The 24233-nt window shown below is 44.1% G+C and overlaps 1 protein-coding gene across 1 annotated transcript in view; it reads left to right on the top strand.

The window, feature by feature from the left end:
- DISP2 (dispatched RND transporter family member 2) overlaps positions 1–24233 on the top strand; it is a 45480-nt gene that overhangs the window by 15612 nt on the left and 5635 nt on the right. The window contains exons 2-7 of the mRNA XM_084845250.1: positions 5734–6192; positions 10909–10938; positions 14159–14282; positions 16146–16258; positions 19334–19452; positions 22383–22480. Of these exons, the coding sequence (XP_084701376.1) occupies positions 5734–6192; positions 10909–10938; positions 14159–14282; positions 16146–16258; positions 19334–19452; positions 22383–22480 (943 nt within the window). The remainder of the gene's footprint in view (positions 1–5733; positions 6193–10908; positions 10939–14158; positions 14283–16145; positions 16259–19333; positions 19453–22382; positions 22481–24233) is intronic.

Genomic DNA, 24233 nt, shown 5'->3' on the forward strand with positions numbered 1-24233 from the left:
ATAATAGTCTTCAGACACATGTAGGAAGAAAGCCAGACTATGAAGCACATGGTCTTCGATGTCTGTATACTAATGCCCAGAGTATGGGAAACAAACAGAACGAACTTGAACTCTTAATACAAGAGGGAAATTATGACCTGATAGGTATAACTGAGACTTGGTGGGATGACTCTCATGACTGGAATACAGCAATTGAAGGATATAACTTGTTCAAAAAGCACAGGAGGAACAGAAAGGGAGGTGGGGTTGCACTGTATGTGAAAAATACATATCTTTGCACAGAAATACAGGAGGAGGAGCTTGGTAGCCCCATCGAGAGCATCTGGGTTGAAATAAATGGAGCAAAGAATAAAAGGAACCTGGTGGTCGGAGTCTACTACCGGCCACCCAATCAAGGAGAAGACAAGGATGAAACGTTTGAAAAGCAAATAGCCAATGTTTTAAGGAAGCATGATGTAGTAGTAATGGGGGACTTCAATTGCCCCGATATTTGTTGGGAGACAAATTCTGCAAAACATGGCCCCTCCAGGAAATTCCTGACTTGTGTGGCGGATCACTTCCTCCTACAGAAAGTAGAGGAAGGAACTAGAGGATCGGCTATCCTTGACTTGATCCTAACCAACAGAGATGACTTAGTGGAGAAAGTAGCAGTTACAGGAACTCTGGGGGAAAGCGACCATGTTGTACTTGAGTTCTTGGTTCTAAGGGAAGCAAAAGCCGAGTGTAGTCAAGCGCGTACCCTGGATTTTAGGAAGACTGATTTTCATAAACTCAGAACAATGATCAGTAAGGTCCCATGGCAAGCGATGCTAGCGAGAAAAGGAGTCCAAGATGGGTGGGAGCTTTTAAAAAAGGAAATTCTCAAGGCACAATCACAAACAATTCCAACAAGAAGAAAAAGTGGAAGACAACAGAAGAAGCCAATGTGGCTTCACAAAAAGCTTAGGGCTGACCTGAAAACAAAAAAGGACACATATAGGAAGTGGAAAGAAGGCCAAGTAACAAAGGAAGAGTACAGGAAGATAGCACAGAATTGCAGGGATGGCGTCAGGAAGGCTAAAGCTGAGAATGAGCTGAGGTTAGCAAGGGATGTTAAAAACAACAAAAAGGCTTTCTTCAGCTATGTGCATAGTAAAAGCCAGAGGAAAGAAATGGTTGTTCAGCTATTAAATAAGGATGGCAAAATGATAACAGATGCCAAAGAAAAGGCAGAGGTGCTCAATTCCTACTTTGGCTCAGTCTTCTCCCAAAAGAGGGTCTATGATCCCCCTGGCAAAGGCGAAGTACAGGCTGAAGGGGCAGGATTGCAGCTTGAGATCGACAGGCATATGGTTAAGGAACACCTCATTACTTTGAATGAGTTCAAATCTCCAGGGCCAGATGAACTGCATCCTAGAGTCATAAAGGAACTGGCAGAAGAACTCTCAGAACCGCTGTCTATTCTCTTTGAGAAATCATGGAGGACGGGGGAAGTGCCAGATGACTGGAGGAGGGCTAACGTTGTCCCTATCTTCAAAAAGGGTAAAAAGGAGGAACCTGGGAACTACAGACCAGTCAGTCTGACATCAATCCCTGGGAAAATTCTGGAGCAGATCATAAAGCAATCCATCTGGAAGCACCTTGACAACAATGCCGTGATTACTCGAAGCCAACATGGATTTGTCAAAAACAAGTCCTGCCAGACAAATCTGATCTCATTTTTTGATCAAGTCACCTCCCTTGTAGACCGTGGGAATGCTGTAGACATCATATACCTCGACTTCAGCAAAGCTTTCGACAAAGTGCCCCATGATATCCTGATGAGCAAACTAGCTCAAAGTGGGCTAGATGAAACAACGATCCGGTGGATCCACAGTTGGCTACAGAATCGGACTCAAAGAGTGCTTATCAATGGGACCTTCTCAAGCTGGGGAGAGGTAACGAGTGGGGTACCGCAGGGCTCAGTCCTGGGCCCAGTGCTCTTCAACATTTTTATTAATGACTTGGAGGAGGAGGTGCAGGGAATGCTGATCAAATTTGCAGATGACACAAAATTGGGAGGGATAGCTAATACTCTGGAAGACAGAAACAAAATTCAAAGTGATCTGGATAGACTGGAGCGCTGGGCAGAAAACAACAGAATGGCATTTAATAGGGACAAATGCCAAGTTCTGCACCTAGGAAAAAGAAACCAAATGCACAGTTACAAGATGGGGGATACGTGGCTCAACCACACTACGAGCGAGAAGGATCTTGGAATTGTTGTCGATCGCAAGCTGAATATGAGCTAACAATGTGATGTGGCTGCAAAAAAGGCAAATGCTATTTTGGGCTGCATTCATAGAAGCATCGCTTCCAAATCCCGGGAAGTACTAGTTCCCCTCTACTCAGCACTGGTTAGGCCTCATCTGGAGTACTGTGTCCAGTTCTGGGCACCACACTTTCAGAAGGATGCAAACAAACTGGAGAGGATTCAGAGGAGGGCAACAAAGATGATCAGGGGACTGGAAACAAAGCCCTATGAAGAGAGACTGAAAGAACTGGGCATGTTTAGCCTTGAGAAGAGAAGACTGAGGGGAGATATGATAGCACTCTTCAAGTACTTGAAAGGTTGTCACAGAGAAGAAGGCCAGGATCTCTTCTTGATCATCCCAGAGTGCAGGACACAGAATAATGGGCTCAAGTTACAGGAAGCCAGATTCCGGCTGAACATCAGGAAAAACTTCCTGACTGTAAGAGCAATACGACAATGGAACCAATTACCGGGGGAGGTGGTGGGCTCTCCCACACTGGAGGCCTTCAAGACGAGGCTGGACAGCCATTTGTCAGGGATGCTCTGACTTGGATTCCTGCATTGAGCAGGGGGTTGGACTCGATGGCCTTGTAGGCCCCTTCCAACCCTACTATTCTATGATTCTATGATTCTATGATTTATGGTGGACTTGTAAAAAAGCTAAAACATTTTGGAAACGAATACAGTCTTTAGCTCAAAGAATATTAAAGACTACTATAGAACTAAAGCCAGAAACTTTTTTATTGGGACTAACAGATAAACATGTAAAAGAGAAGGGGGGAACCCTCTTTCTCTACATGACAATGGCTGCAAGGTTATTGTATGCACAAAAGTGGAAGAATGAAACAATACCAACTGTGAGCGAGTGGATCATGAAAACGATGGAACTGGCAGAGATGGCAAAACTTACTATTATAATTAAAGAAGGGTCAACAACTAAATTTATGTTAGATTGGAAACCTTTTATAGAATTTGTACAAGAAATAGAGGAAAATGATACTTATGTATGTGGATTTTAAACTTTGAGATGGTTGATTCTCTTTTTTCTGTTGTTAAAATTAGGAGAAAGGAGATAATGTCTGTGAACTCAATGTATGATATACAACTAAGATAAGAACTAGAGAATAATAATAAGCATTTGTTGTGTAAGGGGAGCCAAAGGTAGATAACTTACAATCTTAAGAGATATTTTAGTGTATGTGTATTGTGTGTTTATGTTGTTGTTGTGTTTTGTTTTTCTTAAAAAAATAAAATAAAAAAGAGCTGTTTGCGCTTCCTTCCAGGTAAACCTCAGTACTAAGTTCAGCACCTTCTGTGATGGCAATTGCTACCGTGTAGTGTGTTAAGCTTGGGAGCTTGGAATAGAGGGTATTGGCTTGATCCCTTATTTCTGTGCCCCCAAGAGCATCCTGAAAGGTCTGTGAGTCCCCTGGCTTGGGCTGAGGGGCACCTAAAGGGGTGGTGGGTGGTGGGAATCTACCGAAGTAGTCGTGTATTCCTGCCTACACTGCAGGGAGTTTGGGCACCCCTCTTTCTCCCTTCACTTACATCCCCATTTCCGTCAGACCTTCCAGAAGGATACTGTGGCTGATGGTATCAAAAGCTGCAGAGTGGTCCAGGAGAATTAGCAGAGTCACAGTGTCTTTGTCGTTCTCCCAGCATAGGCCATCCATCATCCATCAGGCTGACCAAAGCTGCTTCAGTTCCAAAGCAGGGAGAGAAGCCAGATTGAAATGAACTAGATAATTGTTGTCATCTAAGACTGATCTGCTACCACCACCCACTCAAGCGTCTTACCCTAAAAAGTGGAGGTTTGCAATTGGCTGATGGTTGGAACAATAATCAGGGACCATATATCAGAACACTGGTATATGTTACATTATTATGCATAAATCCGGTATAATTGTCACTGGATTTGAAGGTCAGCATGAGATACATTCAAAGGTCATGTGTTGTTTGACCAACAGATGAAAAATGAGACACTGGCAGAAATAAATTACCCATTGCTGCCTCACAGCACTTATGTATGATATGAATAAGGATGCTGACATAGTAAATCTTCCATCAGAAAGCAAAAAAATCCCACTAGCCTTGCTGTGCTCTCCTCCTTGGGTGTAATGAGCCAAAGGAAGGTGTAAAGATAATTTAGCTTGTTTGCTTGGCTATGTGAAAAATAAATGTATTGAGCTACTTCAGGTCCTTTATTTATCTGGGTTCAGAAATCTAGCTTCCTGGGTCCTTGCAAGCTTATGGACTACGAAATTTGGCTCATGATGATTTGAAATCATAAGTACCTGGCTGTGTGGCGTTTTCTATTAAGGTAGAGGTCATGCTGTGGTGACGGGTAGCATAAAGAACAGGGGAACTGTGATCCTTCCATGAAGAAACTGACCATGAGGCAGGGTGAGGGGGTAGCCCCAGGCAGCAGGTGCTGGAGGTGGGGGCAGGATGAGGAACCTCAGCAAGTTGCGTGATGTGTGTGTGCCACATGGCCTTGTTACCTCAGGCATGGTGGAGGCTGCTGTCCCATTGGCAATGTAAGAGTCAGCTTTCAGTCTGGCTGGTGTCTGCATGTGGATTGGGCTGTCACCAACTTGCCTTCAGCTCAGGCAGTAAAATGTCTTGGGCCAGCAGCCCTGGCAAGAATGCAAGAGTTTTGAGAGAGGATGTTTAAAAGATGGGGTGGTTAAGGGCACAGCCCTATTCTTCAGTTATGCCAGGTGAGGGGCTCTGAGGTTTGGCAGAAGCCTTGCTAAGCCAGCAAAATGCCACCAGTGTGACAGATGCGCCAGCGCAACACTTCTCAGTGGTTGTGTGACCAGTGGAGGCTGGTGGCTCCAGTATCCGTGGGGCAGTGAATCCACCCTGCACCTTGGATAGCCCCTTTAGAGTTCTGACTGAAGCCCAGAGCAGATTCACTGCCCCATGACATCAGAACCACCAGCCTCCACCGGGTGTGACAGTTGTGGAATAGCCTCTGCAGGGCAATTCAGCAGGCTCCCACTTCCCCCACCTTTAGATGGGCTGGAAAAACTTTTCTGTTCAGACAGGCATTTGAGGGACCATCTGTCCACTGTTTTAAAAGGCTTTTATAGCATTTTTGTCTGGTCGTTGCTGTTTTTACCATGCAATCCTCTATGTGTCTCAGAAGTAAGCCCCACTGAGTTAATGGGACTTCCTCCCAGGTAAGTAGGAAAAGCACTCCAGTCTTACAGTGCAATCCTGTACATGTCTACTACTCAGAAGTAGGTGCTGTTTAATTCAATGGTACTAACTCCAGTTATGTATGTATAGGATTGCACCCTTAGTGTATTATTGTGTATTGTTCTAGAATGATCTTTCTTTTTCTGTTATTTTTATTATTGTTTATATTATGTATACCTCTTTATGTATATTAGATGTAGAACAGCAGGACAGAAACAAAACAAAATGGGTAAAAATACAGATATTTCTGCTTACAGGGAAAAGGTGAACTCAGAGATTTGTCAGCCCTGTGTGAATTTGCCAGAGATCAGGAAGACGGAGCCCAGCCCCAATGGTGTTTCCTGGGGAAAGAGATGCCCGGTCCACCACTGCCCCATCGAGGCTTCTCCCAGCTCAGGGAGGCACCCTCAGCCCTCATCCAGCCACAGGCATGCGCCCATCTCTACCCGATCCAATGGCCAGGTGCCATCGAGCTCCCAAGACTCCTTCCAGCCTCACCTCTATTATCACTGCAACCAGCAAGAAACCCGAAGCAGCTACACCTTGCCTCCTCTGCCGGGGCATGGGGAAAGGGGGACTTTGTGTTCCCATCACTCCAGCGGGGATTCATCATCAATGCCCTGCCATGAGACTGCAGAAAGTAGATGGAAACAGTGGCCACATGACCACCAGCAGCAGCAGCTACGGCCGGTGCAACATCACATCGTAACAGTCAGGTAAGAGCAAACATCTGCAGCAGGTTCCATCGTGTCTCCTTCAGCAAAGGACAGAGAGATGGCCTCTCTGACCTGCTCTGTGGAGTGATTGTGGCTTTATGGCAAAGGGGGGGACAACCTCCAGTGGTTGGGGGGTGCATTGCACCCCCCCTCCAAACTCACTAGGCACCACACTCCACACCCATCACAGCAGCAAATTTGGCAGCGGAGGCAGGGGGGGGCAGAATCGGCTAGGGGGCCACAGGCAACTGGCAGGTCATGTGTTGCCCACCCTTGCTCTATGGTGACCATGTGTCCTACTTTACAGAGGACACTCTTCTATTTTAATTAATTATAAAATGTAATATATAAATATGTAATATTTGTTTGTTACATTTTATTAATAAATAAATGCAGTTTATTTATTATTAATAAATAATATTTATTTAATAAAATGTCATAAATAAAATAATAAATATACTTTAAAAAAAGATTTTAACCCACCTTTCAGGGTACACTGCCCTCAAAAGTGGCTTGTAATATTATTAAAACAAGATCATACAATTTACAACTACATATACATATAACCACACAGAGCAGTTACAGCAGCTAATGATTTTTAAGCACCAAATGCAGACTGGAATGATTGTGTCTTCAAAGCACTGTCCACTATTTGAAGGCATCACCCTGTTTGAAGGGCTATCTACTCCATGTCTGGCGTAAAGATAAAGGACCATATGAAGGGAAAGCGGCAGGGGTCTTGAATTTGCCCAGCACCTGGACAGCAGACTCACACAGGTTACCTGGTCATAGTCTTCCCTGCTGTGGCGACATGTACTGTATCGCCATTTACATTATAGTAATTATTTCTAAATGTGCATATCTATATATAAATTAGCACATGGAAATTTTATACGAATCCGTGTCCTCTTTTTGTCCTTTTTTTTGGTGATGCGTTTCCTCTTCTATGGTGATCCCTAAATGGCCGCTCTACATGCCTCAGAAGGCCTCTTCATGTGTTCTGTTTTTTGGTGCATACCGAAGGGCAGAGCTCAGTGTTGGAGCACCTGCTTTCATTCAGAACATCCCAGGTTCAATTGCTCAGCATCTCCAGTTAGTTTTTCTAAGTAACTGGATAACGTAGCTGGTGATTCTACCACCAGTCCAAGTAGCCATTTCTGGGCTAGATGGACAATTTGACCTGGTATAAGGCAGCTTCCTTTCCCTTAAGACATGTTAAGTGTATATGTGCACCTAAAAGAACGAATACAATGAACATGTCCCATAGGAAACCAAGACTGGTTATTGCTCCCTATCGGATGTGTATTCAGTGGCAATTCTGAGTTTTTAGCCATGTAAGGGAAGGGTGCTGAACCTCTTTCAGCCCAAGAGCCAAATTCCATTTTGGAGAAGCTCTTGGGAGCCACATTCCAGTGGTGGGCGAGGCCGGAAGCAAAAGGAGCAGGGGCCAAAACACCAGCATGTTTTAGCTTAAGCTGTTACTGCCTGTAATGAAGCTTTAGAAGAGACATGTCAACCTTTTGGAATGAGGGAAAAACTCTACAAAAGCTGGGAAATCACCAAACCATAGGTCACTGGGGAAAGGGGGTGGGGCCAGGAGAAGGGGGTGGATTGGGACTCCAAGCCTGAGGTTCCACACCCCTGACATAAGGTATGAAATGACTTAGGGGATGAAAGTGGATTTATGGACTTGCATCAGTCTCACTTAGGTTAACCCTTTTCAGCCTGCATTCCTTTCTTATAGGCACATACATAAGGACAATAGTTACTTTATTCTGATCCTAAAACTACTTTACTAACTGAAACTTAATGAACCTCATTCTGGCTTCAGGCCAGTCTAAAGTATATTTGCTATATTACCTCTAAAGCATTAATACACTCTTGGGAATTAAACCTACCTCTAAATCTCCATGAAAATGTCATGTCTGTATTATGACTCTATGCGTCTCTCTCTTGAAAGCTGCTTTTGTGGTTTTGCTCTTCATATGTTTTCCCTCCAAAAAATGCTTGTATATTTTAGCTTAACTATGAAGTTTTCATAAAGTTTTAGAGGCAGAAACAAATTCCAAAAGATTGATGTAGGTCCTTCAAAGTTGTGCAAAATATGGGCCTAAGATAGCTTTTTTCCAGTTGTACAAGCAACAGGATTTTGTTTTAGACAGAATTGGAAGTAATTTTGGTGATATGTGCGTGTGTGCGCACATGTGTGGTGATTTTTAAGTAATTTCCCTTAATTCAAATTTGCTTGCCAAAATTCTAATTGGTAGTTACTTAATTTGAACTTTGTTTTCAGCATTCCCAGTTTTGGATACCACTGGATTTGAGTGTTGTGTGTGCATTTTAAATGTGTACAAGTATTGAATCTGGCAGGTTGCGATTTATTTATTTCAACATATTTCAAAGTCACCAATAATACTTATCATTATTCCTTTAATTTGAATTTTGGCTTTGGCATTCATAACTTTGGATACTATTGGTTTTGAGTATTGCTGAGTGTATGTTTTAAACTGTATACGAGTATTGAATCTGGTAGGCTGATGTTTATTTATTTTAAAAGATTTCTATTTGCCAATTATACGTGGCATTATTGAATTAAAATTCAACAGCAAGATTTAAGATCTAAGAGGGCAATCCAGTTCCCTCACTACATGCTTTGCTCTCCCTCCTGTGTGCTCTGCTCTGCATGCATTGTTCTCCTTCCATTGATCCCTGCTCCCATTAAGCCTTCTTCTTCCATGTGGAGAGCTATATTCCTGTAAGGGCTCTGCAGTGCATTGCCAAATGGAGGGCATGGACTGGGTTATGCCCTTCACCACTCTTCTTCTACTCTTTAACTTCCAGATGTGTTAGAATACAACTCCCATCATCCCTGGCCAGCATGGATGATGGGCATTATAATCCTGCACATCTGGAGGGCACTTGCTTGGTGTTTTTTTTAAATGCTCATATTTGAATTTCAAAACCAAAATCTGATAATTTGAAATCCGTTCAGTAAACTCTGCATTTGAAATGCTGGATTTTGAATCTGCGCCAAACCTCATTCCCACTCTAGCTTTAAAGGTCATATTATATCTTTCATGGCAGTTTTGTGGCTTGCAGATTCCTTGACCTTCCTGTTCATGCTTGTCTCTCACTACTGTGAGAGGTCTCCTTGGCAGCACAAATTCATTCATTTGTACAACAACCTTATACTTTACCTGAACTATATGTAAATAAGATCTGTGGATGCAACAGAAAGTAAGTAAGATGTTATGAGTGGGAGAGCACAAGGAAAGGTCCCCGGGAACTACTTTCTGCTCTGACGCAATATAAAATTCAAGCCCATGGAAACAGAACTTTCTATACTGGTCAGAGGAGCGAAGGATAGAAATTGTGGTTGTTTATCTCCATATAAAGTCTTGGTGAATTATTCTGAAAATCTAAAAATAACTCTTTTAAAAACCCACTTATTATTGACAGCAATTACCAAGATAATTGGTCAGATATAAATTCCCCCCATTTATTTTGTGGTGGGGCGGCGAGGAGAGGATTAAATTGAACACAGAGTGAGAAATAGATTTTCCCTTTAGATTAGTGGTGGGCAGAAGGTAGATGTGGATCTACTGGTAGATCTCTGAGTGATTTGCAGTGGATCAGCAAGGATTTCTGACTCCCAGCTGTTTAACAATAGCAGCATCAAAATGGCTTTTCTCTGGCCCTAAACTATATTGCATAGGGTGGCTAGGTGCCCTAGTGCACAGAGGCAGCAATCTGCTTGAAAGGCTGCCCGGTCCCAGTCAGGTTTAAAGATAAAGAGCCATCAGAAGAGAGAGCGGCAGGGGCCTTGGCTTGCCCATCCATAGTGAGCTCCTGAACAGCAGACTGGGCACCCAGGCCATGTGGTCACAGTCATCCCCGTGATGGGGAGATGTATTGTAGTTCTATTTAAATTATAGGAATCATTTATACATTTGCATCTATACATATAAATTAGCCTATGCAATTTCTGTGGAACGCTGTGTCCTCTTTTGTCCTCCTTTTTCACAATGTGGTACTGGGCACCCTCTGCTGCAATGAAGAAAGCTTGAGGTATCCAGGGATGGATTTTGTGCTGGAGGAATGCCATTCAGTTCTGGTACTCAAAACACATTCCTGGTCTCAGCATTCATTCATTCTAATAGTGCCATCTTCTGCATGACTGCTCAGAAGTAAGCCCCACTGAGTTCAATGGGACTTGCTCCCAGGGAAGGGTGTACAGAGGATTATAGCCTAAGGGTTCAATCCTATGCATGTTTAGGCCGAAAAATGTCGTACAACTCCCAGCATCCCTTCACCAGCCATGCTGACTGGGGAATGCTGGGAGTTGTAGGACCTTTCTCTGTTTAATCATGCATAGGATTGGGGCCCTAAGTCTTTGTTTCTTGCACCAGCCTCTGTTGGTGGATCTTGGGGATCGAGTAAAAAACAAAACAGATCCCCCACGGTTGAACTCTGCCCACCCCTGCTTTAGATATTTAGCTGTTGGTGAGATGAACCTAGTTAGCACTGAACCCTAGTAAACAAAAGGGGTAAATAAACCCACAGTCATCAGACTGCCAACCTCACCAGGCTGTGTAGGGCTGCATCACAGAACTTTGATTTTGTTCTTTGCCTGCCCGGAAGGGTTAATACTCTCATTAACAGAGAACTCAGCTTGGCATGAAATTAATAAGCCAATGAATATCTTTCTCCCTACAGACATGACAAAGTGTTCAGGATGCCAAAGAGGTAGGTTAAGATCAATCACTTCCTGTCCTTCTACCCTATTATCGTTTTTCTTCTTCTCATACCCTGCTATTAGGAATGAGACAATGTATTATTCTTGGTGACATCCCAGGCAGGCAAAGAGCTGCAGCTACATTGCTAGGTTCACAGCTCCTCATTAAGAGCTTCCCATCTGTTTGGACTCCCCCCGCCCCTCCCCGCCGCCCTGCTTTGCAAAAGATGTACTCTGCATTCATGAATAGCTACTCCTCCAGATAGCTATTTTCTCAGTGGTTTTGGGTTGTTCAGCTGCTGCCCTTTTGATTTGAATAGTATCCAATATTAGTCCTACATAGAGTAAGCACATTCAAATGAATGGCAATTTCAAATGAATTCATTTCAATGGGCCTACTCTGCATAGGAGTCACATTGGATACTACCCCATGGTATTTACAGAACAAGCTTATGCATGTTTACTTGGAAGTAAATGTGTTTAGGATTGTCGCTTAAGAGCTGTTTCACATATTGCACTAGAACCGGGTATTGGTTTTGCATACAGCATGGTTTTGCACATGCACTGCATTACTTTGCATGGTTAGCATCAGGGGAGGCTGGCTCCACTTTTGGTGGGGTGGAGTTTCCATTTTGGGTTTTAGTTACAACCAGCCAAAAGTCTAAAGGAGCTATCGAAGGTGCTGAACCCTATCCCCAACATGGGTCCAGCACCTTGGATAGCTCCTTTAGACTTCGGCTGGTTATAACTATAACCCAGAATGGAATCTCCGCCTCGCCTGACTTCCCTGGTTAGCATGTTGCACTATTTTGCATGTTAAAAAATTAGCATATACCTTTATCTACACTAGAAAATGTGAGTTAACTACAGGTTCTTTCCCCCCATCACACATGTACCACACTCAGATGCATCAGGGATTTGGAGCTGCTGTAGTTTATCACACTATTTCTATGCTGTACATAGGGAGGGTACAGGGAGCATGTAGCTGCTTTCCATGTGAAACTGTATCATAACTTTTAAAAAAATATTTAAAAGAAAACTACAGAAGGAAACTACAAAAATCAGCAAAAATTAAAAGCAGGAACAGAGTGCCTATAAGAAATCACACAAACCTGCAATATACATAACACAGTATAACTGATAATTAGTCAATATTTTTCCTCCGTTTGGAGCATTGATCTATCAATGTTCCATGGTATTTATATAACATGTCATAGTTGAATGCATATATTTCTTTGATATTTTTGTTTGCTTTAGCCCTGGTTATCTGACTATTTTTTGTTAAAGCCCAATGATAATCTATAACTTCCTTTAACAATGCTTTTGTACCTCTGGTTACATTTAGGCTTGGTATATGCCAAACCTTTTAACGTGTACCTCTGCTGTAATGTGTGAAGCATCCTGAAGCTATCACTAGTAGAGACATTCTGATCCAGAAGTTATAATTACCTGTCTTAGAGGAAAAGATGGCATTCCATTCTGCGGGACATGCTGGATTGAGCATCCTGACTCACTCTGGGGTACTGGTCACATGTCTTGACTTCTGCAGGCTTCAGCTTCTTCATCTGCCCAATGATGACAATGTTTATTTGCCTCAGTAAGAGATCTGCTACCAAGCTGTTTGTCTGTCAGATGCAGAATAATATAAATAACATGTTAAGGGACAATTCAGTGAAAGGTGAAGAGATTGCACTAAGAACCTATCTACACTTCAGGGTGGAAACACATACCATATGGTACAGCCCTTCCCCATTCATCAAACACTAACATGTGTGGAAGTGGTCACTAATTGCTGGTCTGTACGTCACAAAAAGCATATAGTAGGGCCTTCCTGAGACCGTGCCACAACTGTGGGATAGGACTGCATGCAGTGTAGTGGCAAACTGTGAAGCGCAAGAGCTCATCATGACAGTCACCATAGCCACACGCCCAAGTAGAGTCCAAGAATGCAGGCGGCTGCACCGTTCCATATCAACAACCCATGCTTATCCCAGGAGTGGTGTGTTTGAGGGTCAAAAATAGAAAAGACACAGGAGAACTGTCATCAAAGCCCACAACTTCTTTTTTAAGCCGGTGAATGGTGTGCGTGGGGTGGGTGAGCCGCCATTTTGGTCAGAGCAGTGGAATTAGGAAAGGGGAGGTTAGGTTTGTCCTCCTGTGACATTTTCCCCATGGAAATCACCTCCAAAGTTGTTACTAGCCCTGCTGGTGAAAAAGATTCCAATTCTCCAGGTCACAGAAGGGAAAGGGCGATCTTGCATGAATTCGCTCTTCTCACCACGCTGCGCTGTGTGCACAAGGGGTGGAATCCAACGGGGTGCTTACCACCTCCACCAGTTCCCTTACACCCTGCCAGTTCCTGTCTGCAGGTGGGACCCACCACTCGCAGAAGGAAGATTTAGCACTTCTGGGGCAACCAGAAATGAGCAAAAGTGTTCATTTCTGGAATGGGGCAGGTCAGCAGAGCACACCCAAGGGAGCTCCGCCGACCTGCCCCAATTGAGAAACGAGCATTTCCAGTCCTTTGTGGGCTTTCTCTGGGAAGTTCTAAATTGCTGTTGCGCAAGTGGTGGGTCCTACTCACACAATGGAACCACGGGACCCACTGCTTGCGCGACAGAATCAGTGGGGCGCAAGAGAATTGGCGGAGGTTTATGGGCCCCATCAGATTCTGCCCAGGTCTGCCGCCAGCAGAACTAATAGCTGCTTCATGGGGAGCCATGGGAAGAGGTGAGGAGAGATTTCAATCCGGAAAACAATATAAAGGCTTAACCATCCCTTCTGCAGCACCACTGCTTCCATCAAAATCCTGCCATCCCCTGGAAGGTGAGAGATCCCGATCTCAGGGCACTTCTGTTTTGTCCCGAAGTGGCTTGTCATTAGGTGTGTTTTCTTGGATAGTCTGGTGCAGCCTTTTCCAACCTGGTGTCTTCCAGATGTGCTGGGACTACAACTCCCACCATCCCCCAGTCAGTGCGGCACCAGCTTGGCCAGAGATGATGGGAGTGGTAGTCTGACACATCTGGAAGGCACCAAATCAGGAAGGCTATCCAGCATTAGTCCCCCTTTAAGGGGAGAGGGGTTTTTAAACTAGCAGCATTAAAAGAAAGCAGCCCTATTCCTTGTATTGATTTTGCCTAGCATGTCTGATAACAAAACCAGGAATTAATTAAAAAATAAAGAAAAGGAAATGAATAGCAGTGGCGTGTTATTTCTCTTGCTTCTTTCTAGTTTGTCCCAAGTGATTGCAGAATGGCCGGTTGCTGTGTTAGTGCTCTGTTCGTTGACAGTGCTGGTCTGTACATTGGTGGGCCTGTTAGTGGGAAATTTGCCAGATTTTTCAGAACCCTTGATGGTAAGTGCCTGCAGATCTGATGGATCCGGACATATGTCCTTCTTGATTGTAAAGGGTTTCTATTATTTTCCCGCCGGGTAGGTATCTCATGACAGGGCAAGTCTTTGCAGACTGGTAATAGTCGACTCTATTATTGCATTTCACTTTTTCAAATCTCTGTAGGCGGAATCCTATGCGTGTTTAGACAGGAGAAAAAGGTCCTATAACTCCTAGCATTTCGCATGCTGGCTGGGGAATGTTGGGAGTTGTAGGGCTTTTTCCTGTCTAATGCATAGGATTGTGCCCTAAATAAATAATCTCATACCCTCACTTTGGCAAATACTTGTAGATGCCTAGTGTGATTTCTTCTCCTGCAGACTTCCAATAAAACAGGCTTGAAAAAGTATTAAGAGAATATCAAAACTAACAAAAAACAGAACCAGAAAATCTACCCTTAGAGATTTTCAGAGTTCATTAAATAATATCACCATATTAAATTAACAACAACAACATTTCAATATCACCCCATAGCTGGAGCTCTCTGGGCAGTTTACAAAGATTAAAAACCATTAGAAATACAGTATACAAAGTTTAAAAATCCATTTACACGAAAACATAACATGTTTTCTAAGAACAACGTTAAGCGATCAACCATAAAACAAATCCAGGACTGACTACACTCATCATACGCTGCCAAATGCCTGAGAAAAGAGATAGGTCTTAACGTGGCACCAAAAAGTTAACAATATTGGCGCCAGGCACGCCTCATCAGGGAGCTCATTCCACAGTTGGGGGGCCTCCACTGAGAAGGCCCTCTCTCTTGTTGTCACCTTCCGAGCCTCCCTTAGAGGAGACAACCGGAGGAGGACCTTAGATGCTGAGTGTAGACTATGGGTAGGTTCATGTCAGGAGAGCTGTGCCGTCAGGTATCGTGGTCCCAAGCCGTGTAATAAAGTCCTGAAGTAAATTATGGGGCTTTCTAGTATAGGGAGACTAGAGCCAGACTATACATATCGGGTGCAATGCTCTGGAAGTTCTCCTGCATAAGACCCATTGAAATGAATGGGTGCACAGCCTGCACAAGAATAGTTGTAGTGAAAGGAATGAACTGGAATTGGTTGTCCCATTGATATTTATGGGAGCCTCTAAAGACCCATTAAAAATCCTTATTAAAATGAAGCAGAGCTATTTGGGGTTACTCAGCATGAATTCTGGTTATCTCATTTTCACGACCTTGGGATCTTGAACTTGTATATCAGTGATGGGCAACTAAATTAGCGGGGGGGGAGAGATGACCCCCACCCATGGAACGAAGGACATCAGGGGGTGGGGCGACATTCTGACATCATTTGGTTCCTGGCCAACACACCATGTGACTGGTGTGTCTCCAGGACTTTGCTTTTCCGCATGCCGAGTTTCCCCATTGTGGGAGGCCAGCAGGCAGCAAAGCTGCCCCAATGGGTTGGCAGCTGGAGGAGCGTTTCAGCCACCAGCTCAGCCAGGCGGTGGCAATGTTTCGCTTGTGCGCCTCCCCTACTGATATCTCTGATTTGTAATAAACAATAACGGCATAGGGATCCCTCGAGGGGAAGTGGCTTGGAGGCCAAGCCTGTTTTCCTGGAGGAGCCCAGGAAGGCTCTGTGGGCAGCATTAGACCTGTGGGCCAGAGGTTTATTTATCTGATTTGTACCTGGCCTTTCTACCAAAAAAGGCACTCAAGGCAGCTATGAGAAGGTTCCTCTCCCATGTTGTATATATTTCAAAAAGATAGGCCTCATTTGAACTTACATGTAGATTACTGTTGTAACTGATGAGATGTGGATTTTTTTTTCTTTTGAAATGCTCAGGTTTAATTTCTCCAAACTTCGTTTCATTTCCTTTTAGGGATTTGAGCCACGAGATACTGACATTGGCAGAAAGCTCACAGTCTGGAAGAATATGAAAAGCCAGACAGGCTACAAAAAGCCTCTTTCTCTTTCACCCTACACTGACAACAGGTAAATGGTTTTGGTTTTGCAGGGTTGGGGGAATGGCTGACAGATCTCAGACTCCCACAACGGGATTGTTTCAGTGCAAAATTATTTATTTATTTATTTAAGCTGTTTCTATGCCTCTTGACATCCCAGGATTTGCAAGCAGTTTACATAAAAACACATATAATACAATATAAAAACAGTGTAAAACAATAAATGCCTTAAGAACATTACAACAAAAGCAGTAAAACAGAGCAGTGTCATGACTGATTACAAGTCAAGGGAAGCCTGAGTGAACAAACGTGTTTTCAAGAAGCGTTTCAAACTCGCCGCAGTTTCCACCTCTTGAGCCACCTGTGGGAGAGTGTTTCAGAGGGTGGGTGACTGTTGTATAGGCAGAGGAAATGACTGTAAGACTCAGCAGGCTTCAAACACAGCCCTCCTTTATTTATCGTACACAGAACTGCAGAATATAGCAGAAGCTCCACACACTGCTGCTACCCCCAACTCTACAGGAGCTTCCAAGGTTCAAAATAATAACTAACCCACAGTACCACCCCCGCCCCCCGGATACATACCAGCGGTCCTGCTGAGAAGGCCTGCTTAGGTGCTCTTGCCTGATGACACACTGTTGGTCATACGACCAATAAGGCCTCCTCAGAAGATCTCAGGGGTCAATTTGGTATATATAGGGGAAGGTGGTCAGCTAGGTATTGTGCCCCTGTGTTGTTTATGATCAAATACCAAAAAGGTCAGAGGGTAGCCTAATATATGCTATCGCATGATTGCGTAGCGATGCAGCCATACCCAGCTGTCCAAAATGGAACAAACTACATAATTGGTCTAGACCAGTTGGAGAACTTGTGGCCCTACACATGTTTTGGACTTCACCTCCCAGCAACCCCAGCAACTGCATGGTCAGGGGTTGTAGTCCAAAACATATGGAGGGTACCAGGTTTGGGAACGCTGGTCTCCACACCAGGGTTGGGGAACCTTTTTGGTCCTCCTTGTTGTTTTTTCAACCTGTAGCCTTCCAGATGTTGTTGAACTACAACTCCCATCATCTCTGACTATTGGGCATCCTGGCTGGGGCTCATGGGAGTCAGAGTTCAGAAACAACTGGAGGAACACAGGTTCCTCACCAGTAGGCAGTGTGGTGCCTTGAGGCACTGATGCACCCCCTGATCACCTTTCTAGGTGCCCACCAAGGTGCCCTAGCCTTCCCACAAACACACACATTTTCTGACCTGTGTCTGGGATTTCTGTGAAATAGGTTTCTCTTGGTGCTGAAAACTGTGCATTCAAAAGAGATATTTACTGTGCTGGGGCTCAGACCCCACCTCTGCCTTGTATTCAGTCTTTTGGGCAAGTTACTTGTCCATTGCCACGGTTCCCATGGCACCCATTTTGTGGTGGGACCCTTGACAGTTGATCAATTTGCCAAATGTATCCATGGCCCAAAATGTTTGCTTACTCCTGGTCTAGGCTAACAGCCCACTTATTTTCAGTATTTTATTTATTTATTTACTAGCTAGCAGACCTGACTTTGCACAGGTTCGAAGAGCCCAGGGATGGGGAATCTCTGGCTCACAGAGGTTCCCTTTCTGGCTCGTGGAGCCACCCTGAATTCCTCCCGGATGGGGGGGGGCTTGGCCTTGGAGATGAGAGTGGGGATTCCCTGCGTGCCTCTCACTGCCCCCATCCAGGGCAGGAAGCGGCATGCAAATGGACTTAGCCGGTGGCTGGAGGAATAGGTCCTCCAAGTGCCAGCTGAGCCAGATCTACATGGAAATGCGTGCAGAAGCGTGCTTAGCTTTTATCCAGATTATCATGAAATCAGCTTTGGTCCGTCAGCAGCACACGAAGCAAGAAAAGTGGAGTATATGCCATCTGAAAACTCACTTTCACAAGTCACATAAGAGCACTTTAAACCACCTTAATTTGGTTTTGGGTGGAGTCCCACCATTTCAAGTGAATGTCATCAGCCACAGAGATGCTGCTCAGCGAAGGAGAGAGGCTTATTCCCCACACTGTCCGTGCTCCCGCTACTGCCTGCCCCTTCTCTTTCCCCTCTGTGTATTCTTGAGTTTTCAGTGTATTGCAGTAACGATGCTGTAAAGTACTGCTGCTGCAGGCTTCCGCTACTGCCTGCCCCCTCTGCCTCCTCTCTGTGAATGAAACTGCCCTATTGTGAATAGGAAATAGAGACTAGATAGCTAGTGTGCTGCTGTGAAGGCTTGAAACAGCATGGCTCCAATTTTCTCAATGGGAAAAAGGTGTTACAGATTCTCAGTGGGTAAATGCTTGTGAACAGGAAATAGTGCTAAGTGAGAAGAAGGCCTGTATCCAAAAAGAGGGAAGGGGGGGCGGGGAAGGAGGTGGTCCCACCCCTTGACCAGGTCACTGCCAGTTCATAGGCTGGTCACAGAAACAGGCACGCCCAGGATGTAACATGTGGGACGGGCACACTGCAGCAGAACTGCTCCGGAGCCGCATTTAAGAAAAACAACACGCTAAAACGACCTTCTGAAAATGCGCCTTTTCCAGAGGGAAGCTGCGGGGTGGTTGCAGTTAGGCGGCAGCAGCAACTGCCGCGAATGACCCTGATGTGCTCTCCCTCCACATTAAATCGGCTGTGCGGATTGGCTCCCTGGCATGTGCTGCTTGTTTTCCCCTAGAACTTGGATGGTGCTGGGAGGAATGGCTGGGTCCTTTTCGTTATGCTGAGAGGCACGGAGCTCCCCACTTATGTAATCCCCCCAGCCCCCTCCAGCACTAGAAGACTTATTCATGCTCATCTGCATGAATAGGAACTTTTGTTCTAAGGCTGCATGCAGGATGCCATTTTCTCTCCAATTGCATTGGAGAGGGAAGAGATAAGCCTCCCCTCCCCACGCATCACATTCCCAGGAAGGATCGCCGTCCCCCAGACAGTAATTAAAGTAAACATCCAAGCCCCAGAGAGAGGGGATGGGCAAGAAAGGATAGGAATAAGAGACCCTTCTTAGAGATCAGTATCATACAAGTATGCCAGCCCGTTGAGCTGCAGGAAAAAGCTCAGTTCAGGAGCTTCATAAAGGATATTATTTCTTTTGTCAGCTATGGGGACATGAGCATGAACCGAGGGCAGAGGTCTGTACAAGGAGATCGAGAAGCAAGAACAAGGAGGATGGTCGAGCCAGACTTTGAAAAGGAGGGATTCTTTTGTGGTCCCCCAGGTAAGTATGGTTTTCAATTGTGCTCCCAGAATGTAATGAGGAAAGAATGGAGAATTTTTTCTCAGTACACAGTGGCTTCAAAACCCAGCAAAAGTGCTCACTGTCATTCCATATGCTCATCCAAAAGCCTTCAATTTTCATAAAACAACTTTATTCTGTAAATAGATAGGTGCATCATTTTCTTTCTTTCAAACAAGGAAGCAAAGTGAGAGTTTGTGGGTAGGAGGAATTCATTACAGGGGGTGGAGATGCTTCTTATTCCATGGTCTCAAAAACCTAAAATTAACTTACACAACCCTGTTTCACATTAGGCTGATTCTTTTGACTTAGCGAACAGGAACAGGTTGTGTTAATGGGTTTGCCATGCCTCCAGAATCTGGATCACACTTCAACCATGTTGTACAAAAATGTACAATCTGGTGACAGACTAAAGGTTTGCAGGATGCATGTTGGACTGACTCACATGACCAGTCATAGTGTGCTAATTAAAAGCAGATAAACTAAAACTAATTTTTAAAACAACAACCACCTGGATTTGAAAGAAGCCCTATGAACCAACTACTTAGCAGCAGAATTATGTGATGGCAATCAACCATCCTCCTCCTCTATAGTATGGCGTTGTCCAAACTACCAGCATCTTTTAGCTTAAAGGTCTTACTGCCAGTAGGGGCCGCGGTGGCTTAGTGGTTAAGACGCTGAACTGCAGACTGGAAGGTCAGCAGGACAGCAGTTCGAATGCCGCGTGATAGAGTGAGCTCCCGTCTTCAGTCCCAGCTCCTGCCAACCTAGCAGTTCGAAAGCAAGAAATTGCAAGTAGATAAATAGGTACCGCCTCAGCGGGAAAGGTAACAGCTTTCCGTGCACCTCGGTGTTCAGTCATGCCGGCCACATGATCATGGAAGCATCTTCGGACAGCGCTGGCTCTTCGGCTTAGAAATGGAGGTGAGCGCCACCCCCTAGAGTCAGGCACGACTGGCTGGGGACACCTTTACCTTTCTGCTAGTAACTAAGGGCTTTTCCGCATGAGGCATTTATTGTGCACTCATCATTTCCTGCTAATGGTTGTTACCGGGTTCTTTAGACAACATTGTGACCCTCAAATTTTACTTCTGTGTCTAACCAGAGCTTTTGGCGAGTTTTTTTAAAGCAGGGAAAATGTGGCATTTAATTGTGAAGGCAAAAGAAAGTGCCATTTCTTCTTTTGTAGTTGTGCTATTCTGCTATACCACCTAGAGGGTATATAGCTGAAAAGCAGGAAATACGCCTCGTGTAGTGCTTGGATCTCTATTCTGCACCGAAACTGAAAGTAGATATAGTGGATTAGCAGCCTCATGCAGAAAAGCTCTAAACCTTAGGAAAGGCATTTCAGACTTTTAGAATGGGGAAAAAACTGTGCAGAATCCAGGAAACCACCAAATGATTGTTGGTCAGGGGAAAAGTGGGTGTGGCCATCTGGGGAACCAAGATTTGGCCCCCGGGCCTGCGGTCTGCACCTCTGACCTATACTAATAGCAAACTCAGATGCTGAGTTATGATGCCTATGTTGCCAAAATGGGCTACTGAGAAACAAAAGAGAAGTACCTGCATGCTTGCTGGAACCCCAAGGTTTGCAGAAGAATCCCAAACTGGGAAGGTACCTAAGGGGGCAAACTTTGTAGGTGGATGGCTACAAGAGAGAAGGCCTTCTCAGTGGTGGCACCCACTTATGGAGGTTTGCCTGGCACCTACGTTATCTTTTTAATGCTTTTTTTCTCCCAGGCATGTTAGAGACCTAGTTCTAGGTTATTATGGCTGTTTTATTGATTCCTGTGCTGTTTATTGTTCTGCATTATATTGTATTTTATTATTTTAAATATTTGTATTGTATTTTATATTTTTAACTTTTATATGGCATTTTAGTTTTTTTAACTGTTTGTAATCCGCTAAGAGAATGTTAGTTACTGGGCAGATTAGAAATGTACTAAATAAATAAATACTAAATAATTAAAATATATGGTCCATCCCAGATTCTCAGCAATTTTAATGTATCAAGAGAGGTGCTTTTTTTTCTTTTCTTTTTTTAGGATTGTTCTTTATATTCATGTGCATTTAATCCTATGTATGGCAACTCAGAAATAAGTCCCACTAAATTCAATGTGGCTTACTTCCAGGTCAGTGAGTATAACAGCCTTCCCCAACCTGGTGCCCTGAAGATGTTTAAAGAATTATTGATGTTTAAAAGTTACAAAAATGAATCCAAAGAAGCCATCCTGGAGAAACGATGTTGCACAACCACACCAGCGGGACAATTGTATTCAAAGTGTTCCCCCATATTCCCACGCCTATTATATTCACCCTTCCAGGTGTCCTGGTGGCTAGAGCAAGATTAAATCTCAGTCAAGAACACCAGTTATAAAAATCATGATCATCCTAATAATGGAAAGAGTGCTGTTCTCTGCCCAGTCTATGCAGCAGCTACGACTCATAGGCCTCCAAGAAAGAATATCATATTAAGCATAGTGCATTACATTTTCTAGATGCGTTGATTCCATTGAAAACTATTATCTTTGTTGGTGAGGTCCAGCTGTTCTTCTAACCATTTTTTCAGTTTGGAGAGCAGTGTGTGTGTGTGCGTGTATGTTTTGTTTTGGCTTTTCAACATCGTCGGGCTACTCTTTTCACTACCAAGGCTACTCTGCCAACCCTTTCTGCCTGCCTCTTGGTAGATATCGAGATGACTGGGATGTAGCCCAAGATTAAGTGATTAAAAGTGAATGGTAGCTTAGCAGACAGGACAAGGTTTCTACAGTTACCTCTTCACAAATGGGAGTTATACAAGGACAATAAAAGTAGACTACAGGATTGCTATTTTTCCTTCACATTCAGTCATTATTCCAAAGAGTTTGTCAGAGATCTCCATTTTTACTCCTTGGACTTTGTTTTGCCTTTAGGGGAGAATTATTCTCAGCTGGTATTTATGTCCACGACTGCTGGGAGCTTATGGAACTTGCAAGCAATACAGTCCATGTGTCAAATGGAACAAGACAAGGTTTGTAGCTCTGCAGGGAATATGCACACACTCATTTCCCTGGATTGCTTAAGTTCAAGTTAACACTTCTAAATAAGAGAGAGGTAATTACTTCCATATATAGGGTTGTATGCAATGTCTGTCCTTCTTAGAGGAGACCCATTAAAATTAATGGGACACATCCACATGAAGGCATTAGAACACTGCATCCGGGAACACTGTATTTATAGAGGACAGAAATAAAGAAGTAATTTTACCTGCTGGCAGAAATGTGTCTCTGAAAAACAAGAGGTGAAACTTGAAAGTGGGAGTGTAATAAACAGCACACAATAGAATTTTAGAGTTGGAAGGGGTCTCAGAAGTCATCCAGTCCAACCCCCTGTCCAGTACAGGAATCTCACAACTATGTCATCTCCTTGTAGATGACTGTCCCCAGCTTAAATACTGCCAGTGAAGGAAAGCCCACCACCATCCAAGAGTGCCTAGGCCCCAAAAGGGAATAGCTATACCTCGCTGAAGTGGCAAGAAATCTCAGAGTTGCATTATGGAATTACAAAATGCAAAGGCAGCCGTGTTGTCGCCCCCCCCCCCAAAAAAAAATTAAAGAAAATTGCTAAAATCCATATCACCACAATAACTTTATTAGGCTAACTCACAGGTCACAAACTACTCTGCAAGGTTTTGAGTTGTCCAGAAGTCTTCGCCAGGCAAAAAACAAAGCAGAAATGAGGCGGGGGGGGGGGGGGAGTGACAGATGTTCAAGCCATGGAGTCTGCATTTGGTTACAGTCTTAAGATGGAAAGTGGGAGGAGGCTGTAGACAATCAAATTAGGCTTTACAGGTACAGAGAAGGTTTCAGGTTGTACCTGGGACCCTCCCAAGAACTGTTGGGAAGATCCACCTCCCCCACCCCCACACACACTTTTGCTTTGTTTACCATCTTGCCTGACAGAGAGTTCTGGAAAACTCAAGTAAAATTAGCCAACACTGATTTATTTGATTCATTTGCTAAGAAACCGATAAACAGTGCAATCCTAGGGTGCTTCCAGATGGAGGGCTCCGTGCGCTTCCAGTCAAAAGACATTATGCAGCTATTCCATCTTCCTTAATGGATTGTTTGTGGAAAGAAAAAAGATGGAAGAAGTGGTGGGAAAACATGGGAGGATTACAAGTGGAAGATGATGACATTTGGACCCTTGTAAAATTCTGTGAGTGAAGCAGGGTGATGGCATGATACAAGTCTTGTCTGGCAGCACCCCATACATGTCTACCCAGAAGAAAGCCCCACTGAGCTTAATGGAGCTTATTCTGAGGTAAGGCCTAAGGGTGCAATCCTATATACCTGGCAGTAAGTTCCATTGAACTCAATGGGACTTACTTCTGAGTAAACATGTATAGGATTGCACTGGAAAGCTTGCAGCCCTGATATTCAAAATATACTATTAAACGATATCTTGAACCTACAGAAAAGGCAGGGCAAAGGGAAGGTGTCAGAGAGTGTGGGAGAGGGCATAGGCTTTTACCCTTTTAGGTTTCATCCATGGTGATTTCTGCAAGTGAAAGCCTGACTTCGTTGATCATCAGATTTCTCTTGGCTACTTCTCAGGTTACTAAACTGAACATATAGGAAAGCTTCAAGTAGATGAAAGCTTCAATATATGCTGAGTTTTACTTAGTAAAACAGAAGAAAGGAGATGACAGAGGTCATGTCACCTTTTACTTGATGAAAACTGAGGTGAAACCTGAAAACTTGCATATCTTTAAAATACTCAAT

This window comes from Heloderma suspectum, chromosome 1 (genome assembly GCF_057233095.1).
Source record: "Heloderma suspectum isolate Gila_16-S chromosome 1, 16-S_ref, whole genome shotgun sequence".
Classification (NCBI taxonomy): Eukaryota; Metazoa; Chordata; class Lepidosauria; order Squamata; family Helodermatidae; genus Heloderma; species Heloderma suspectum.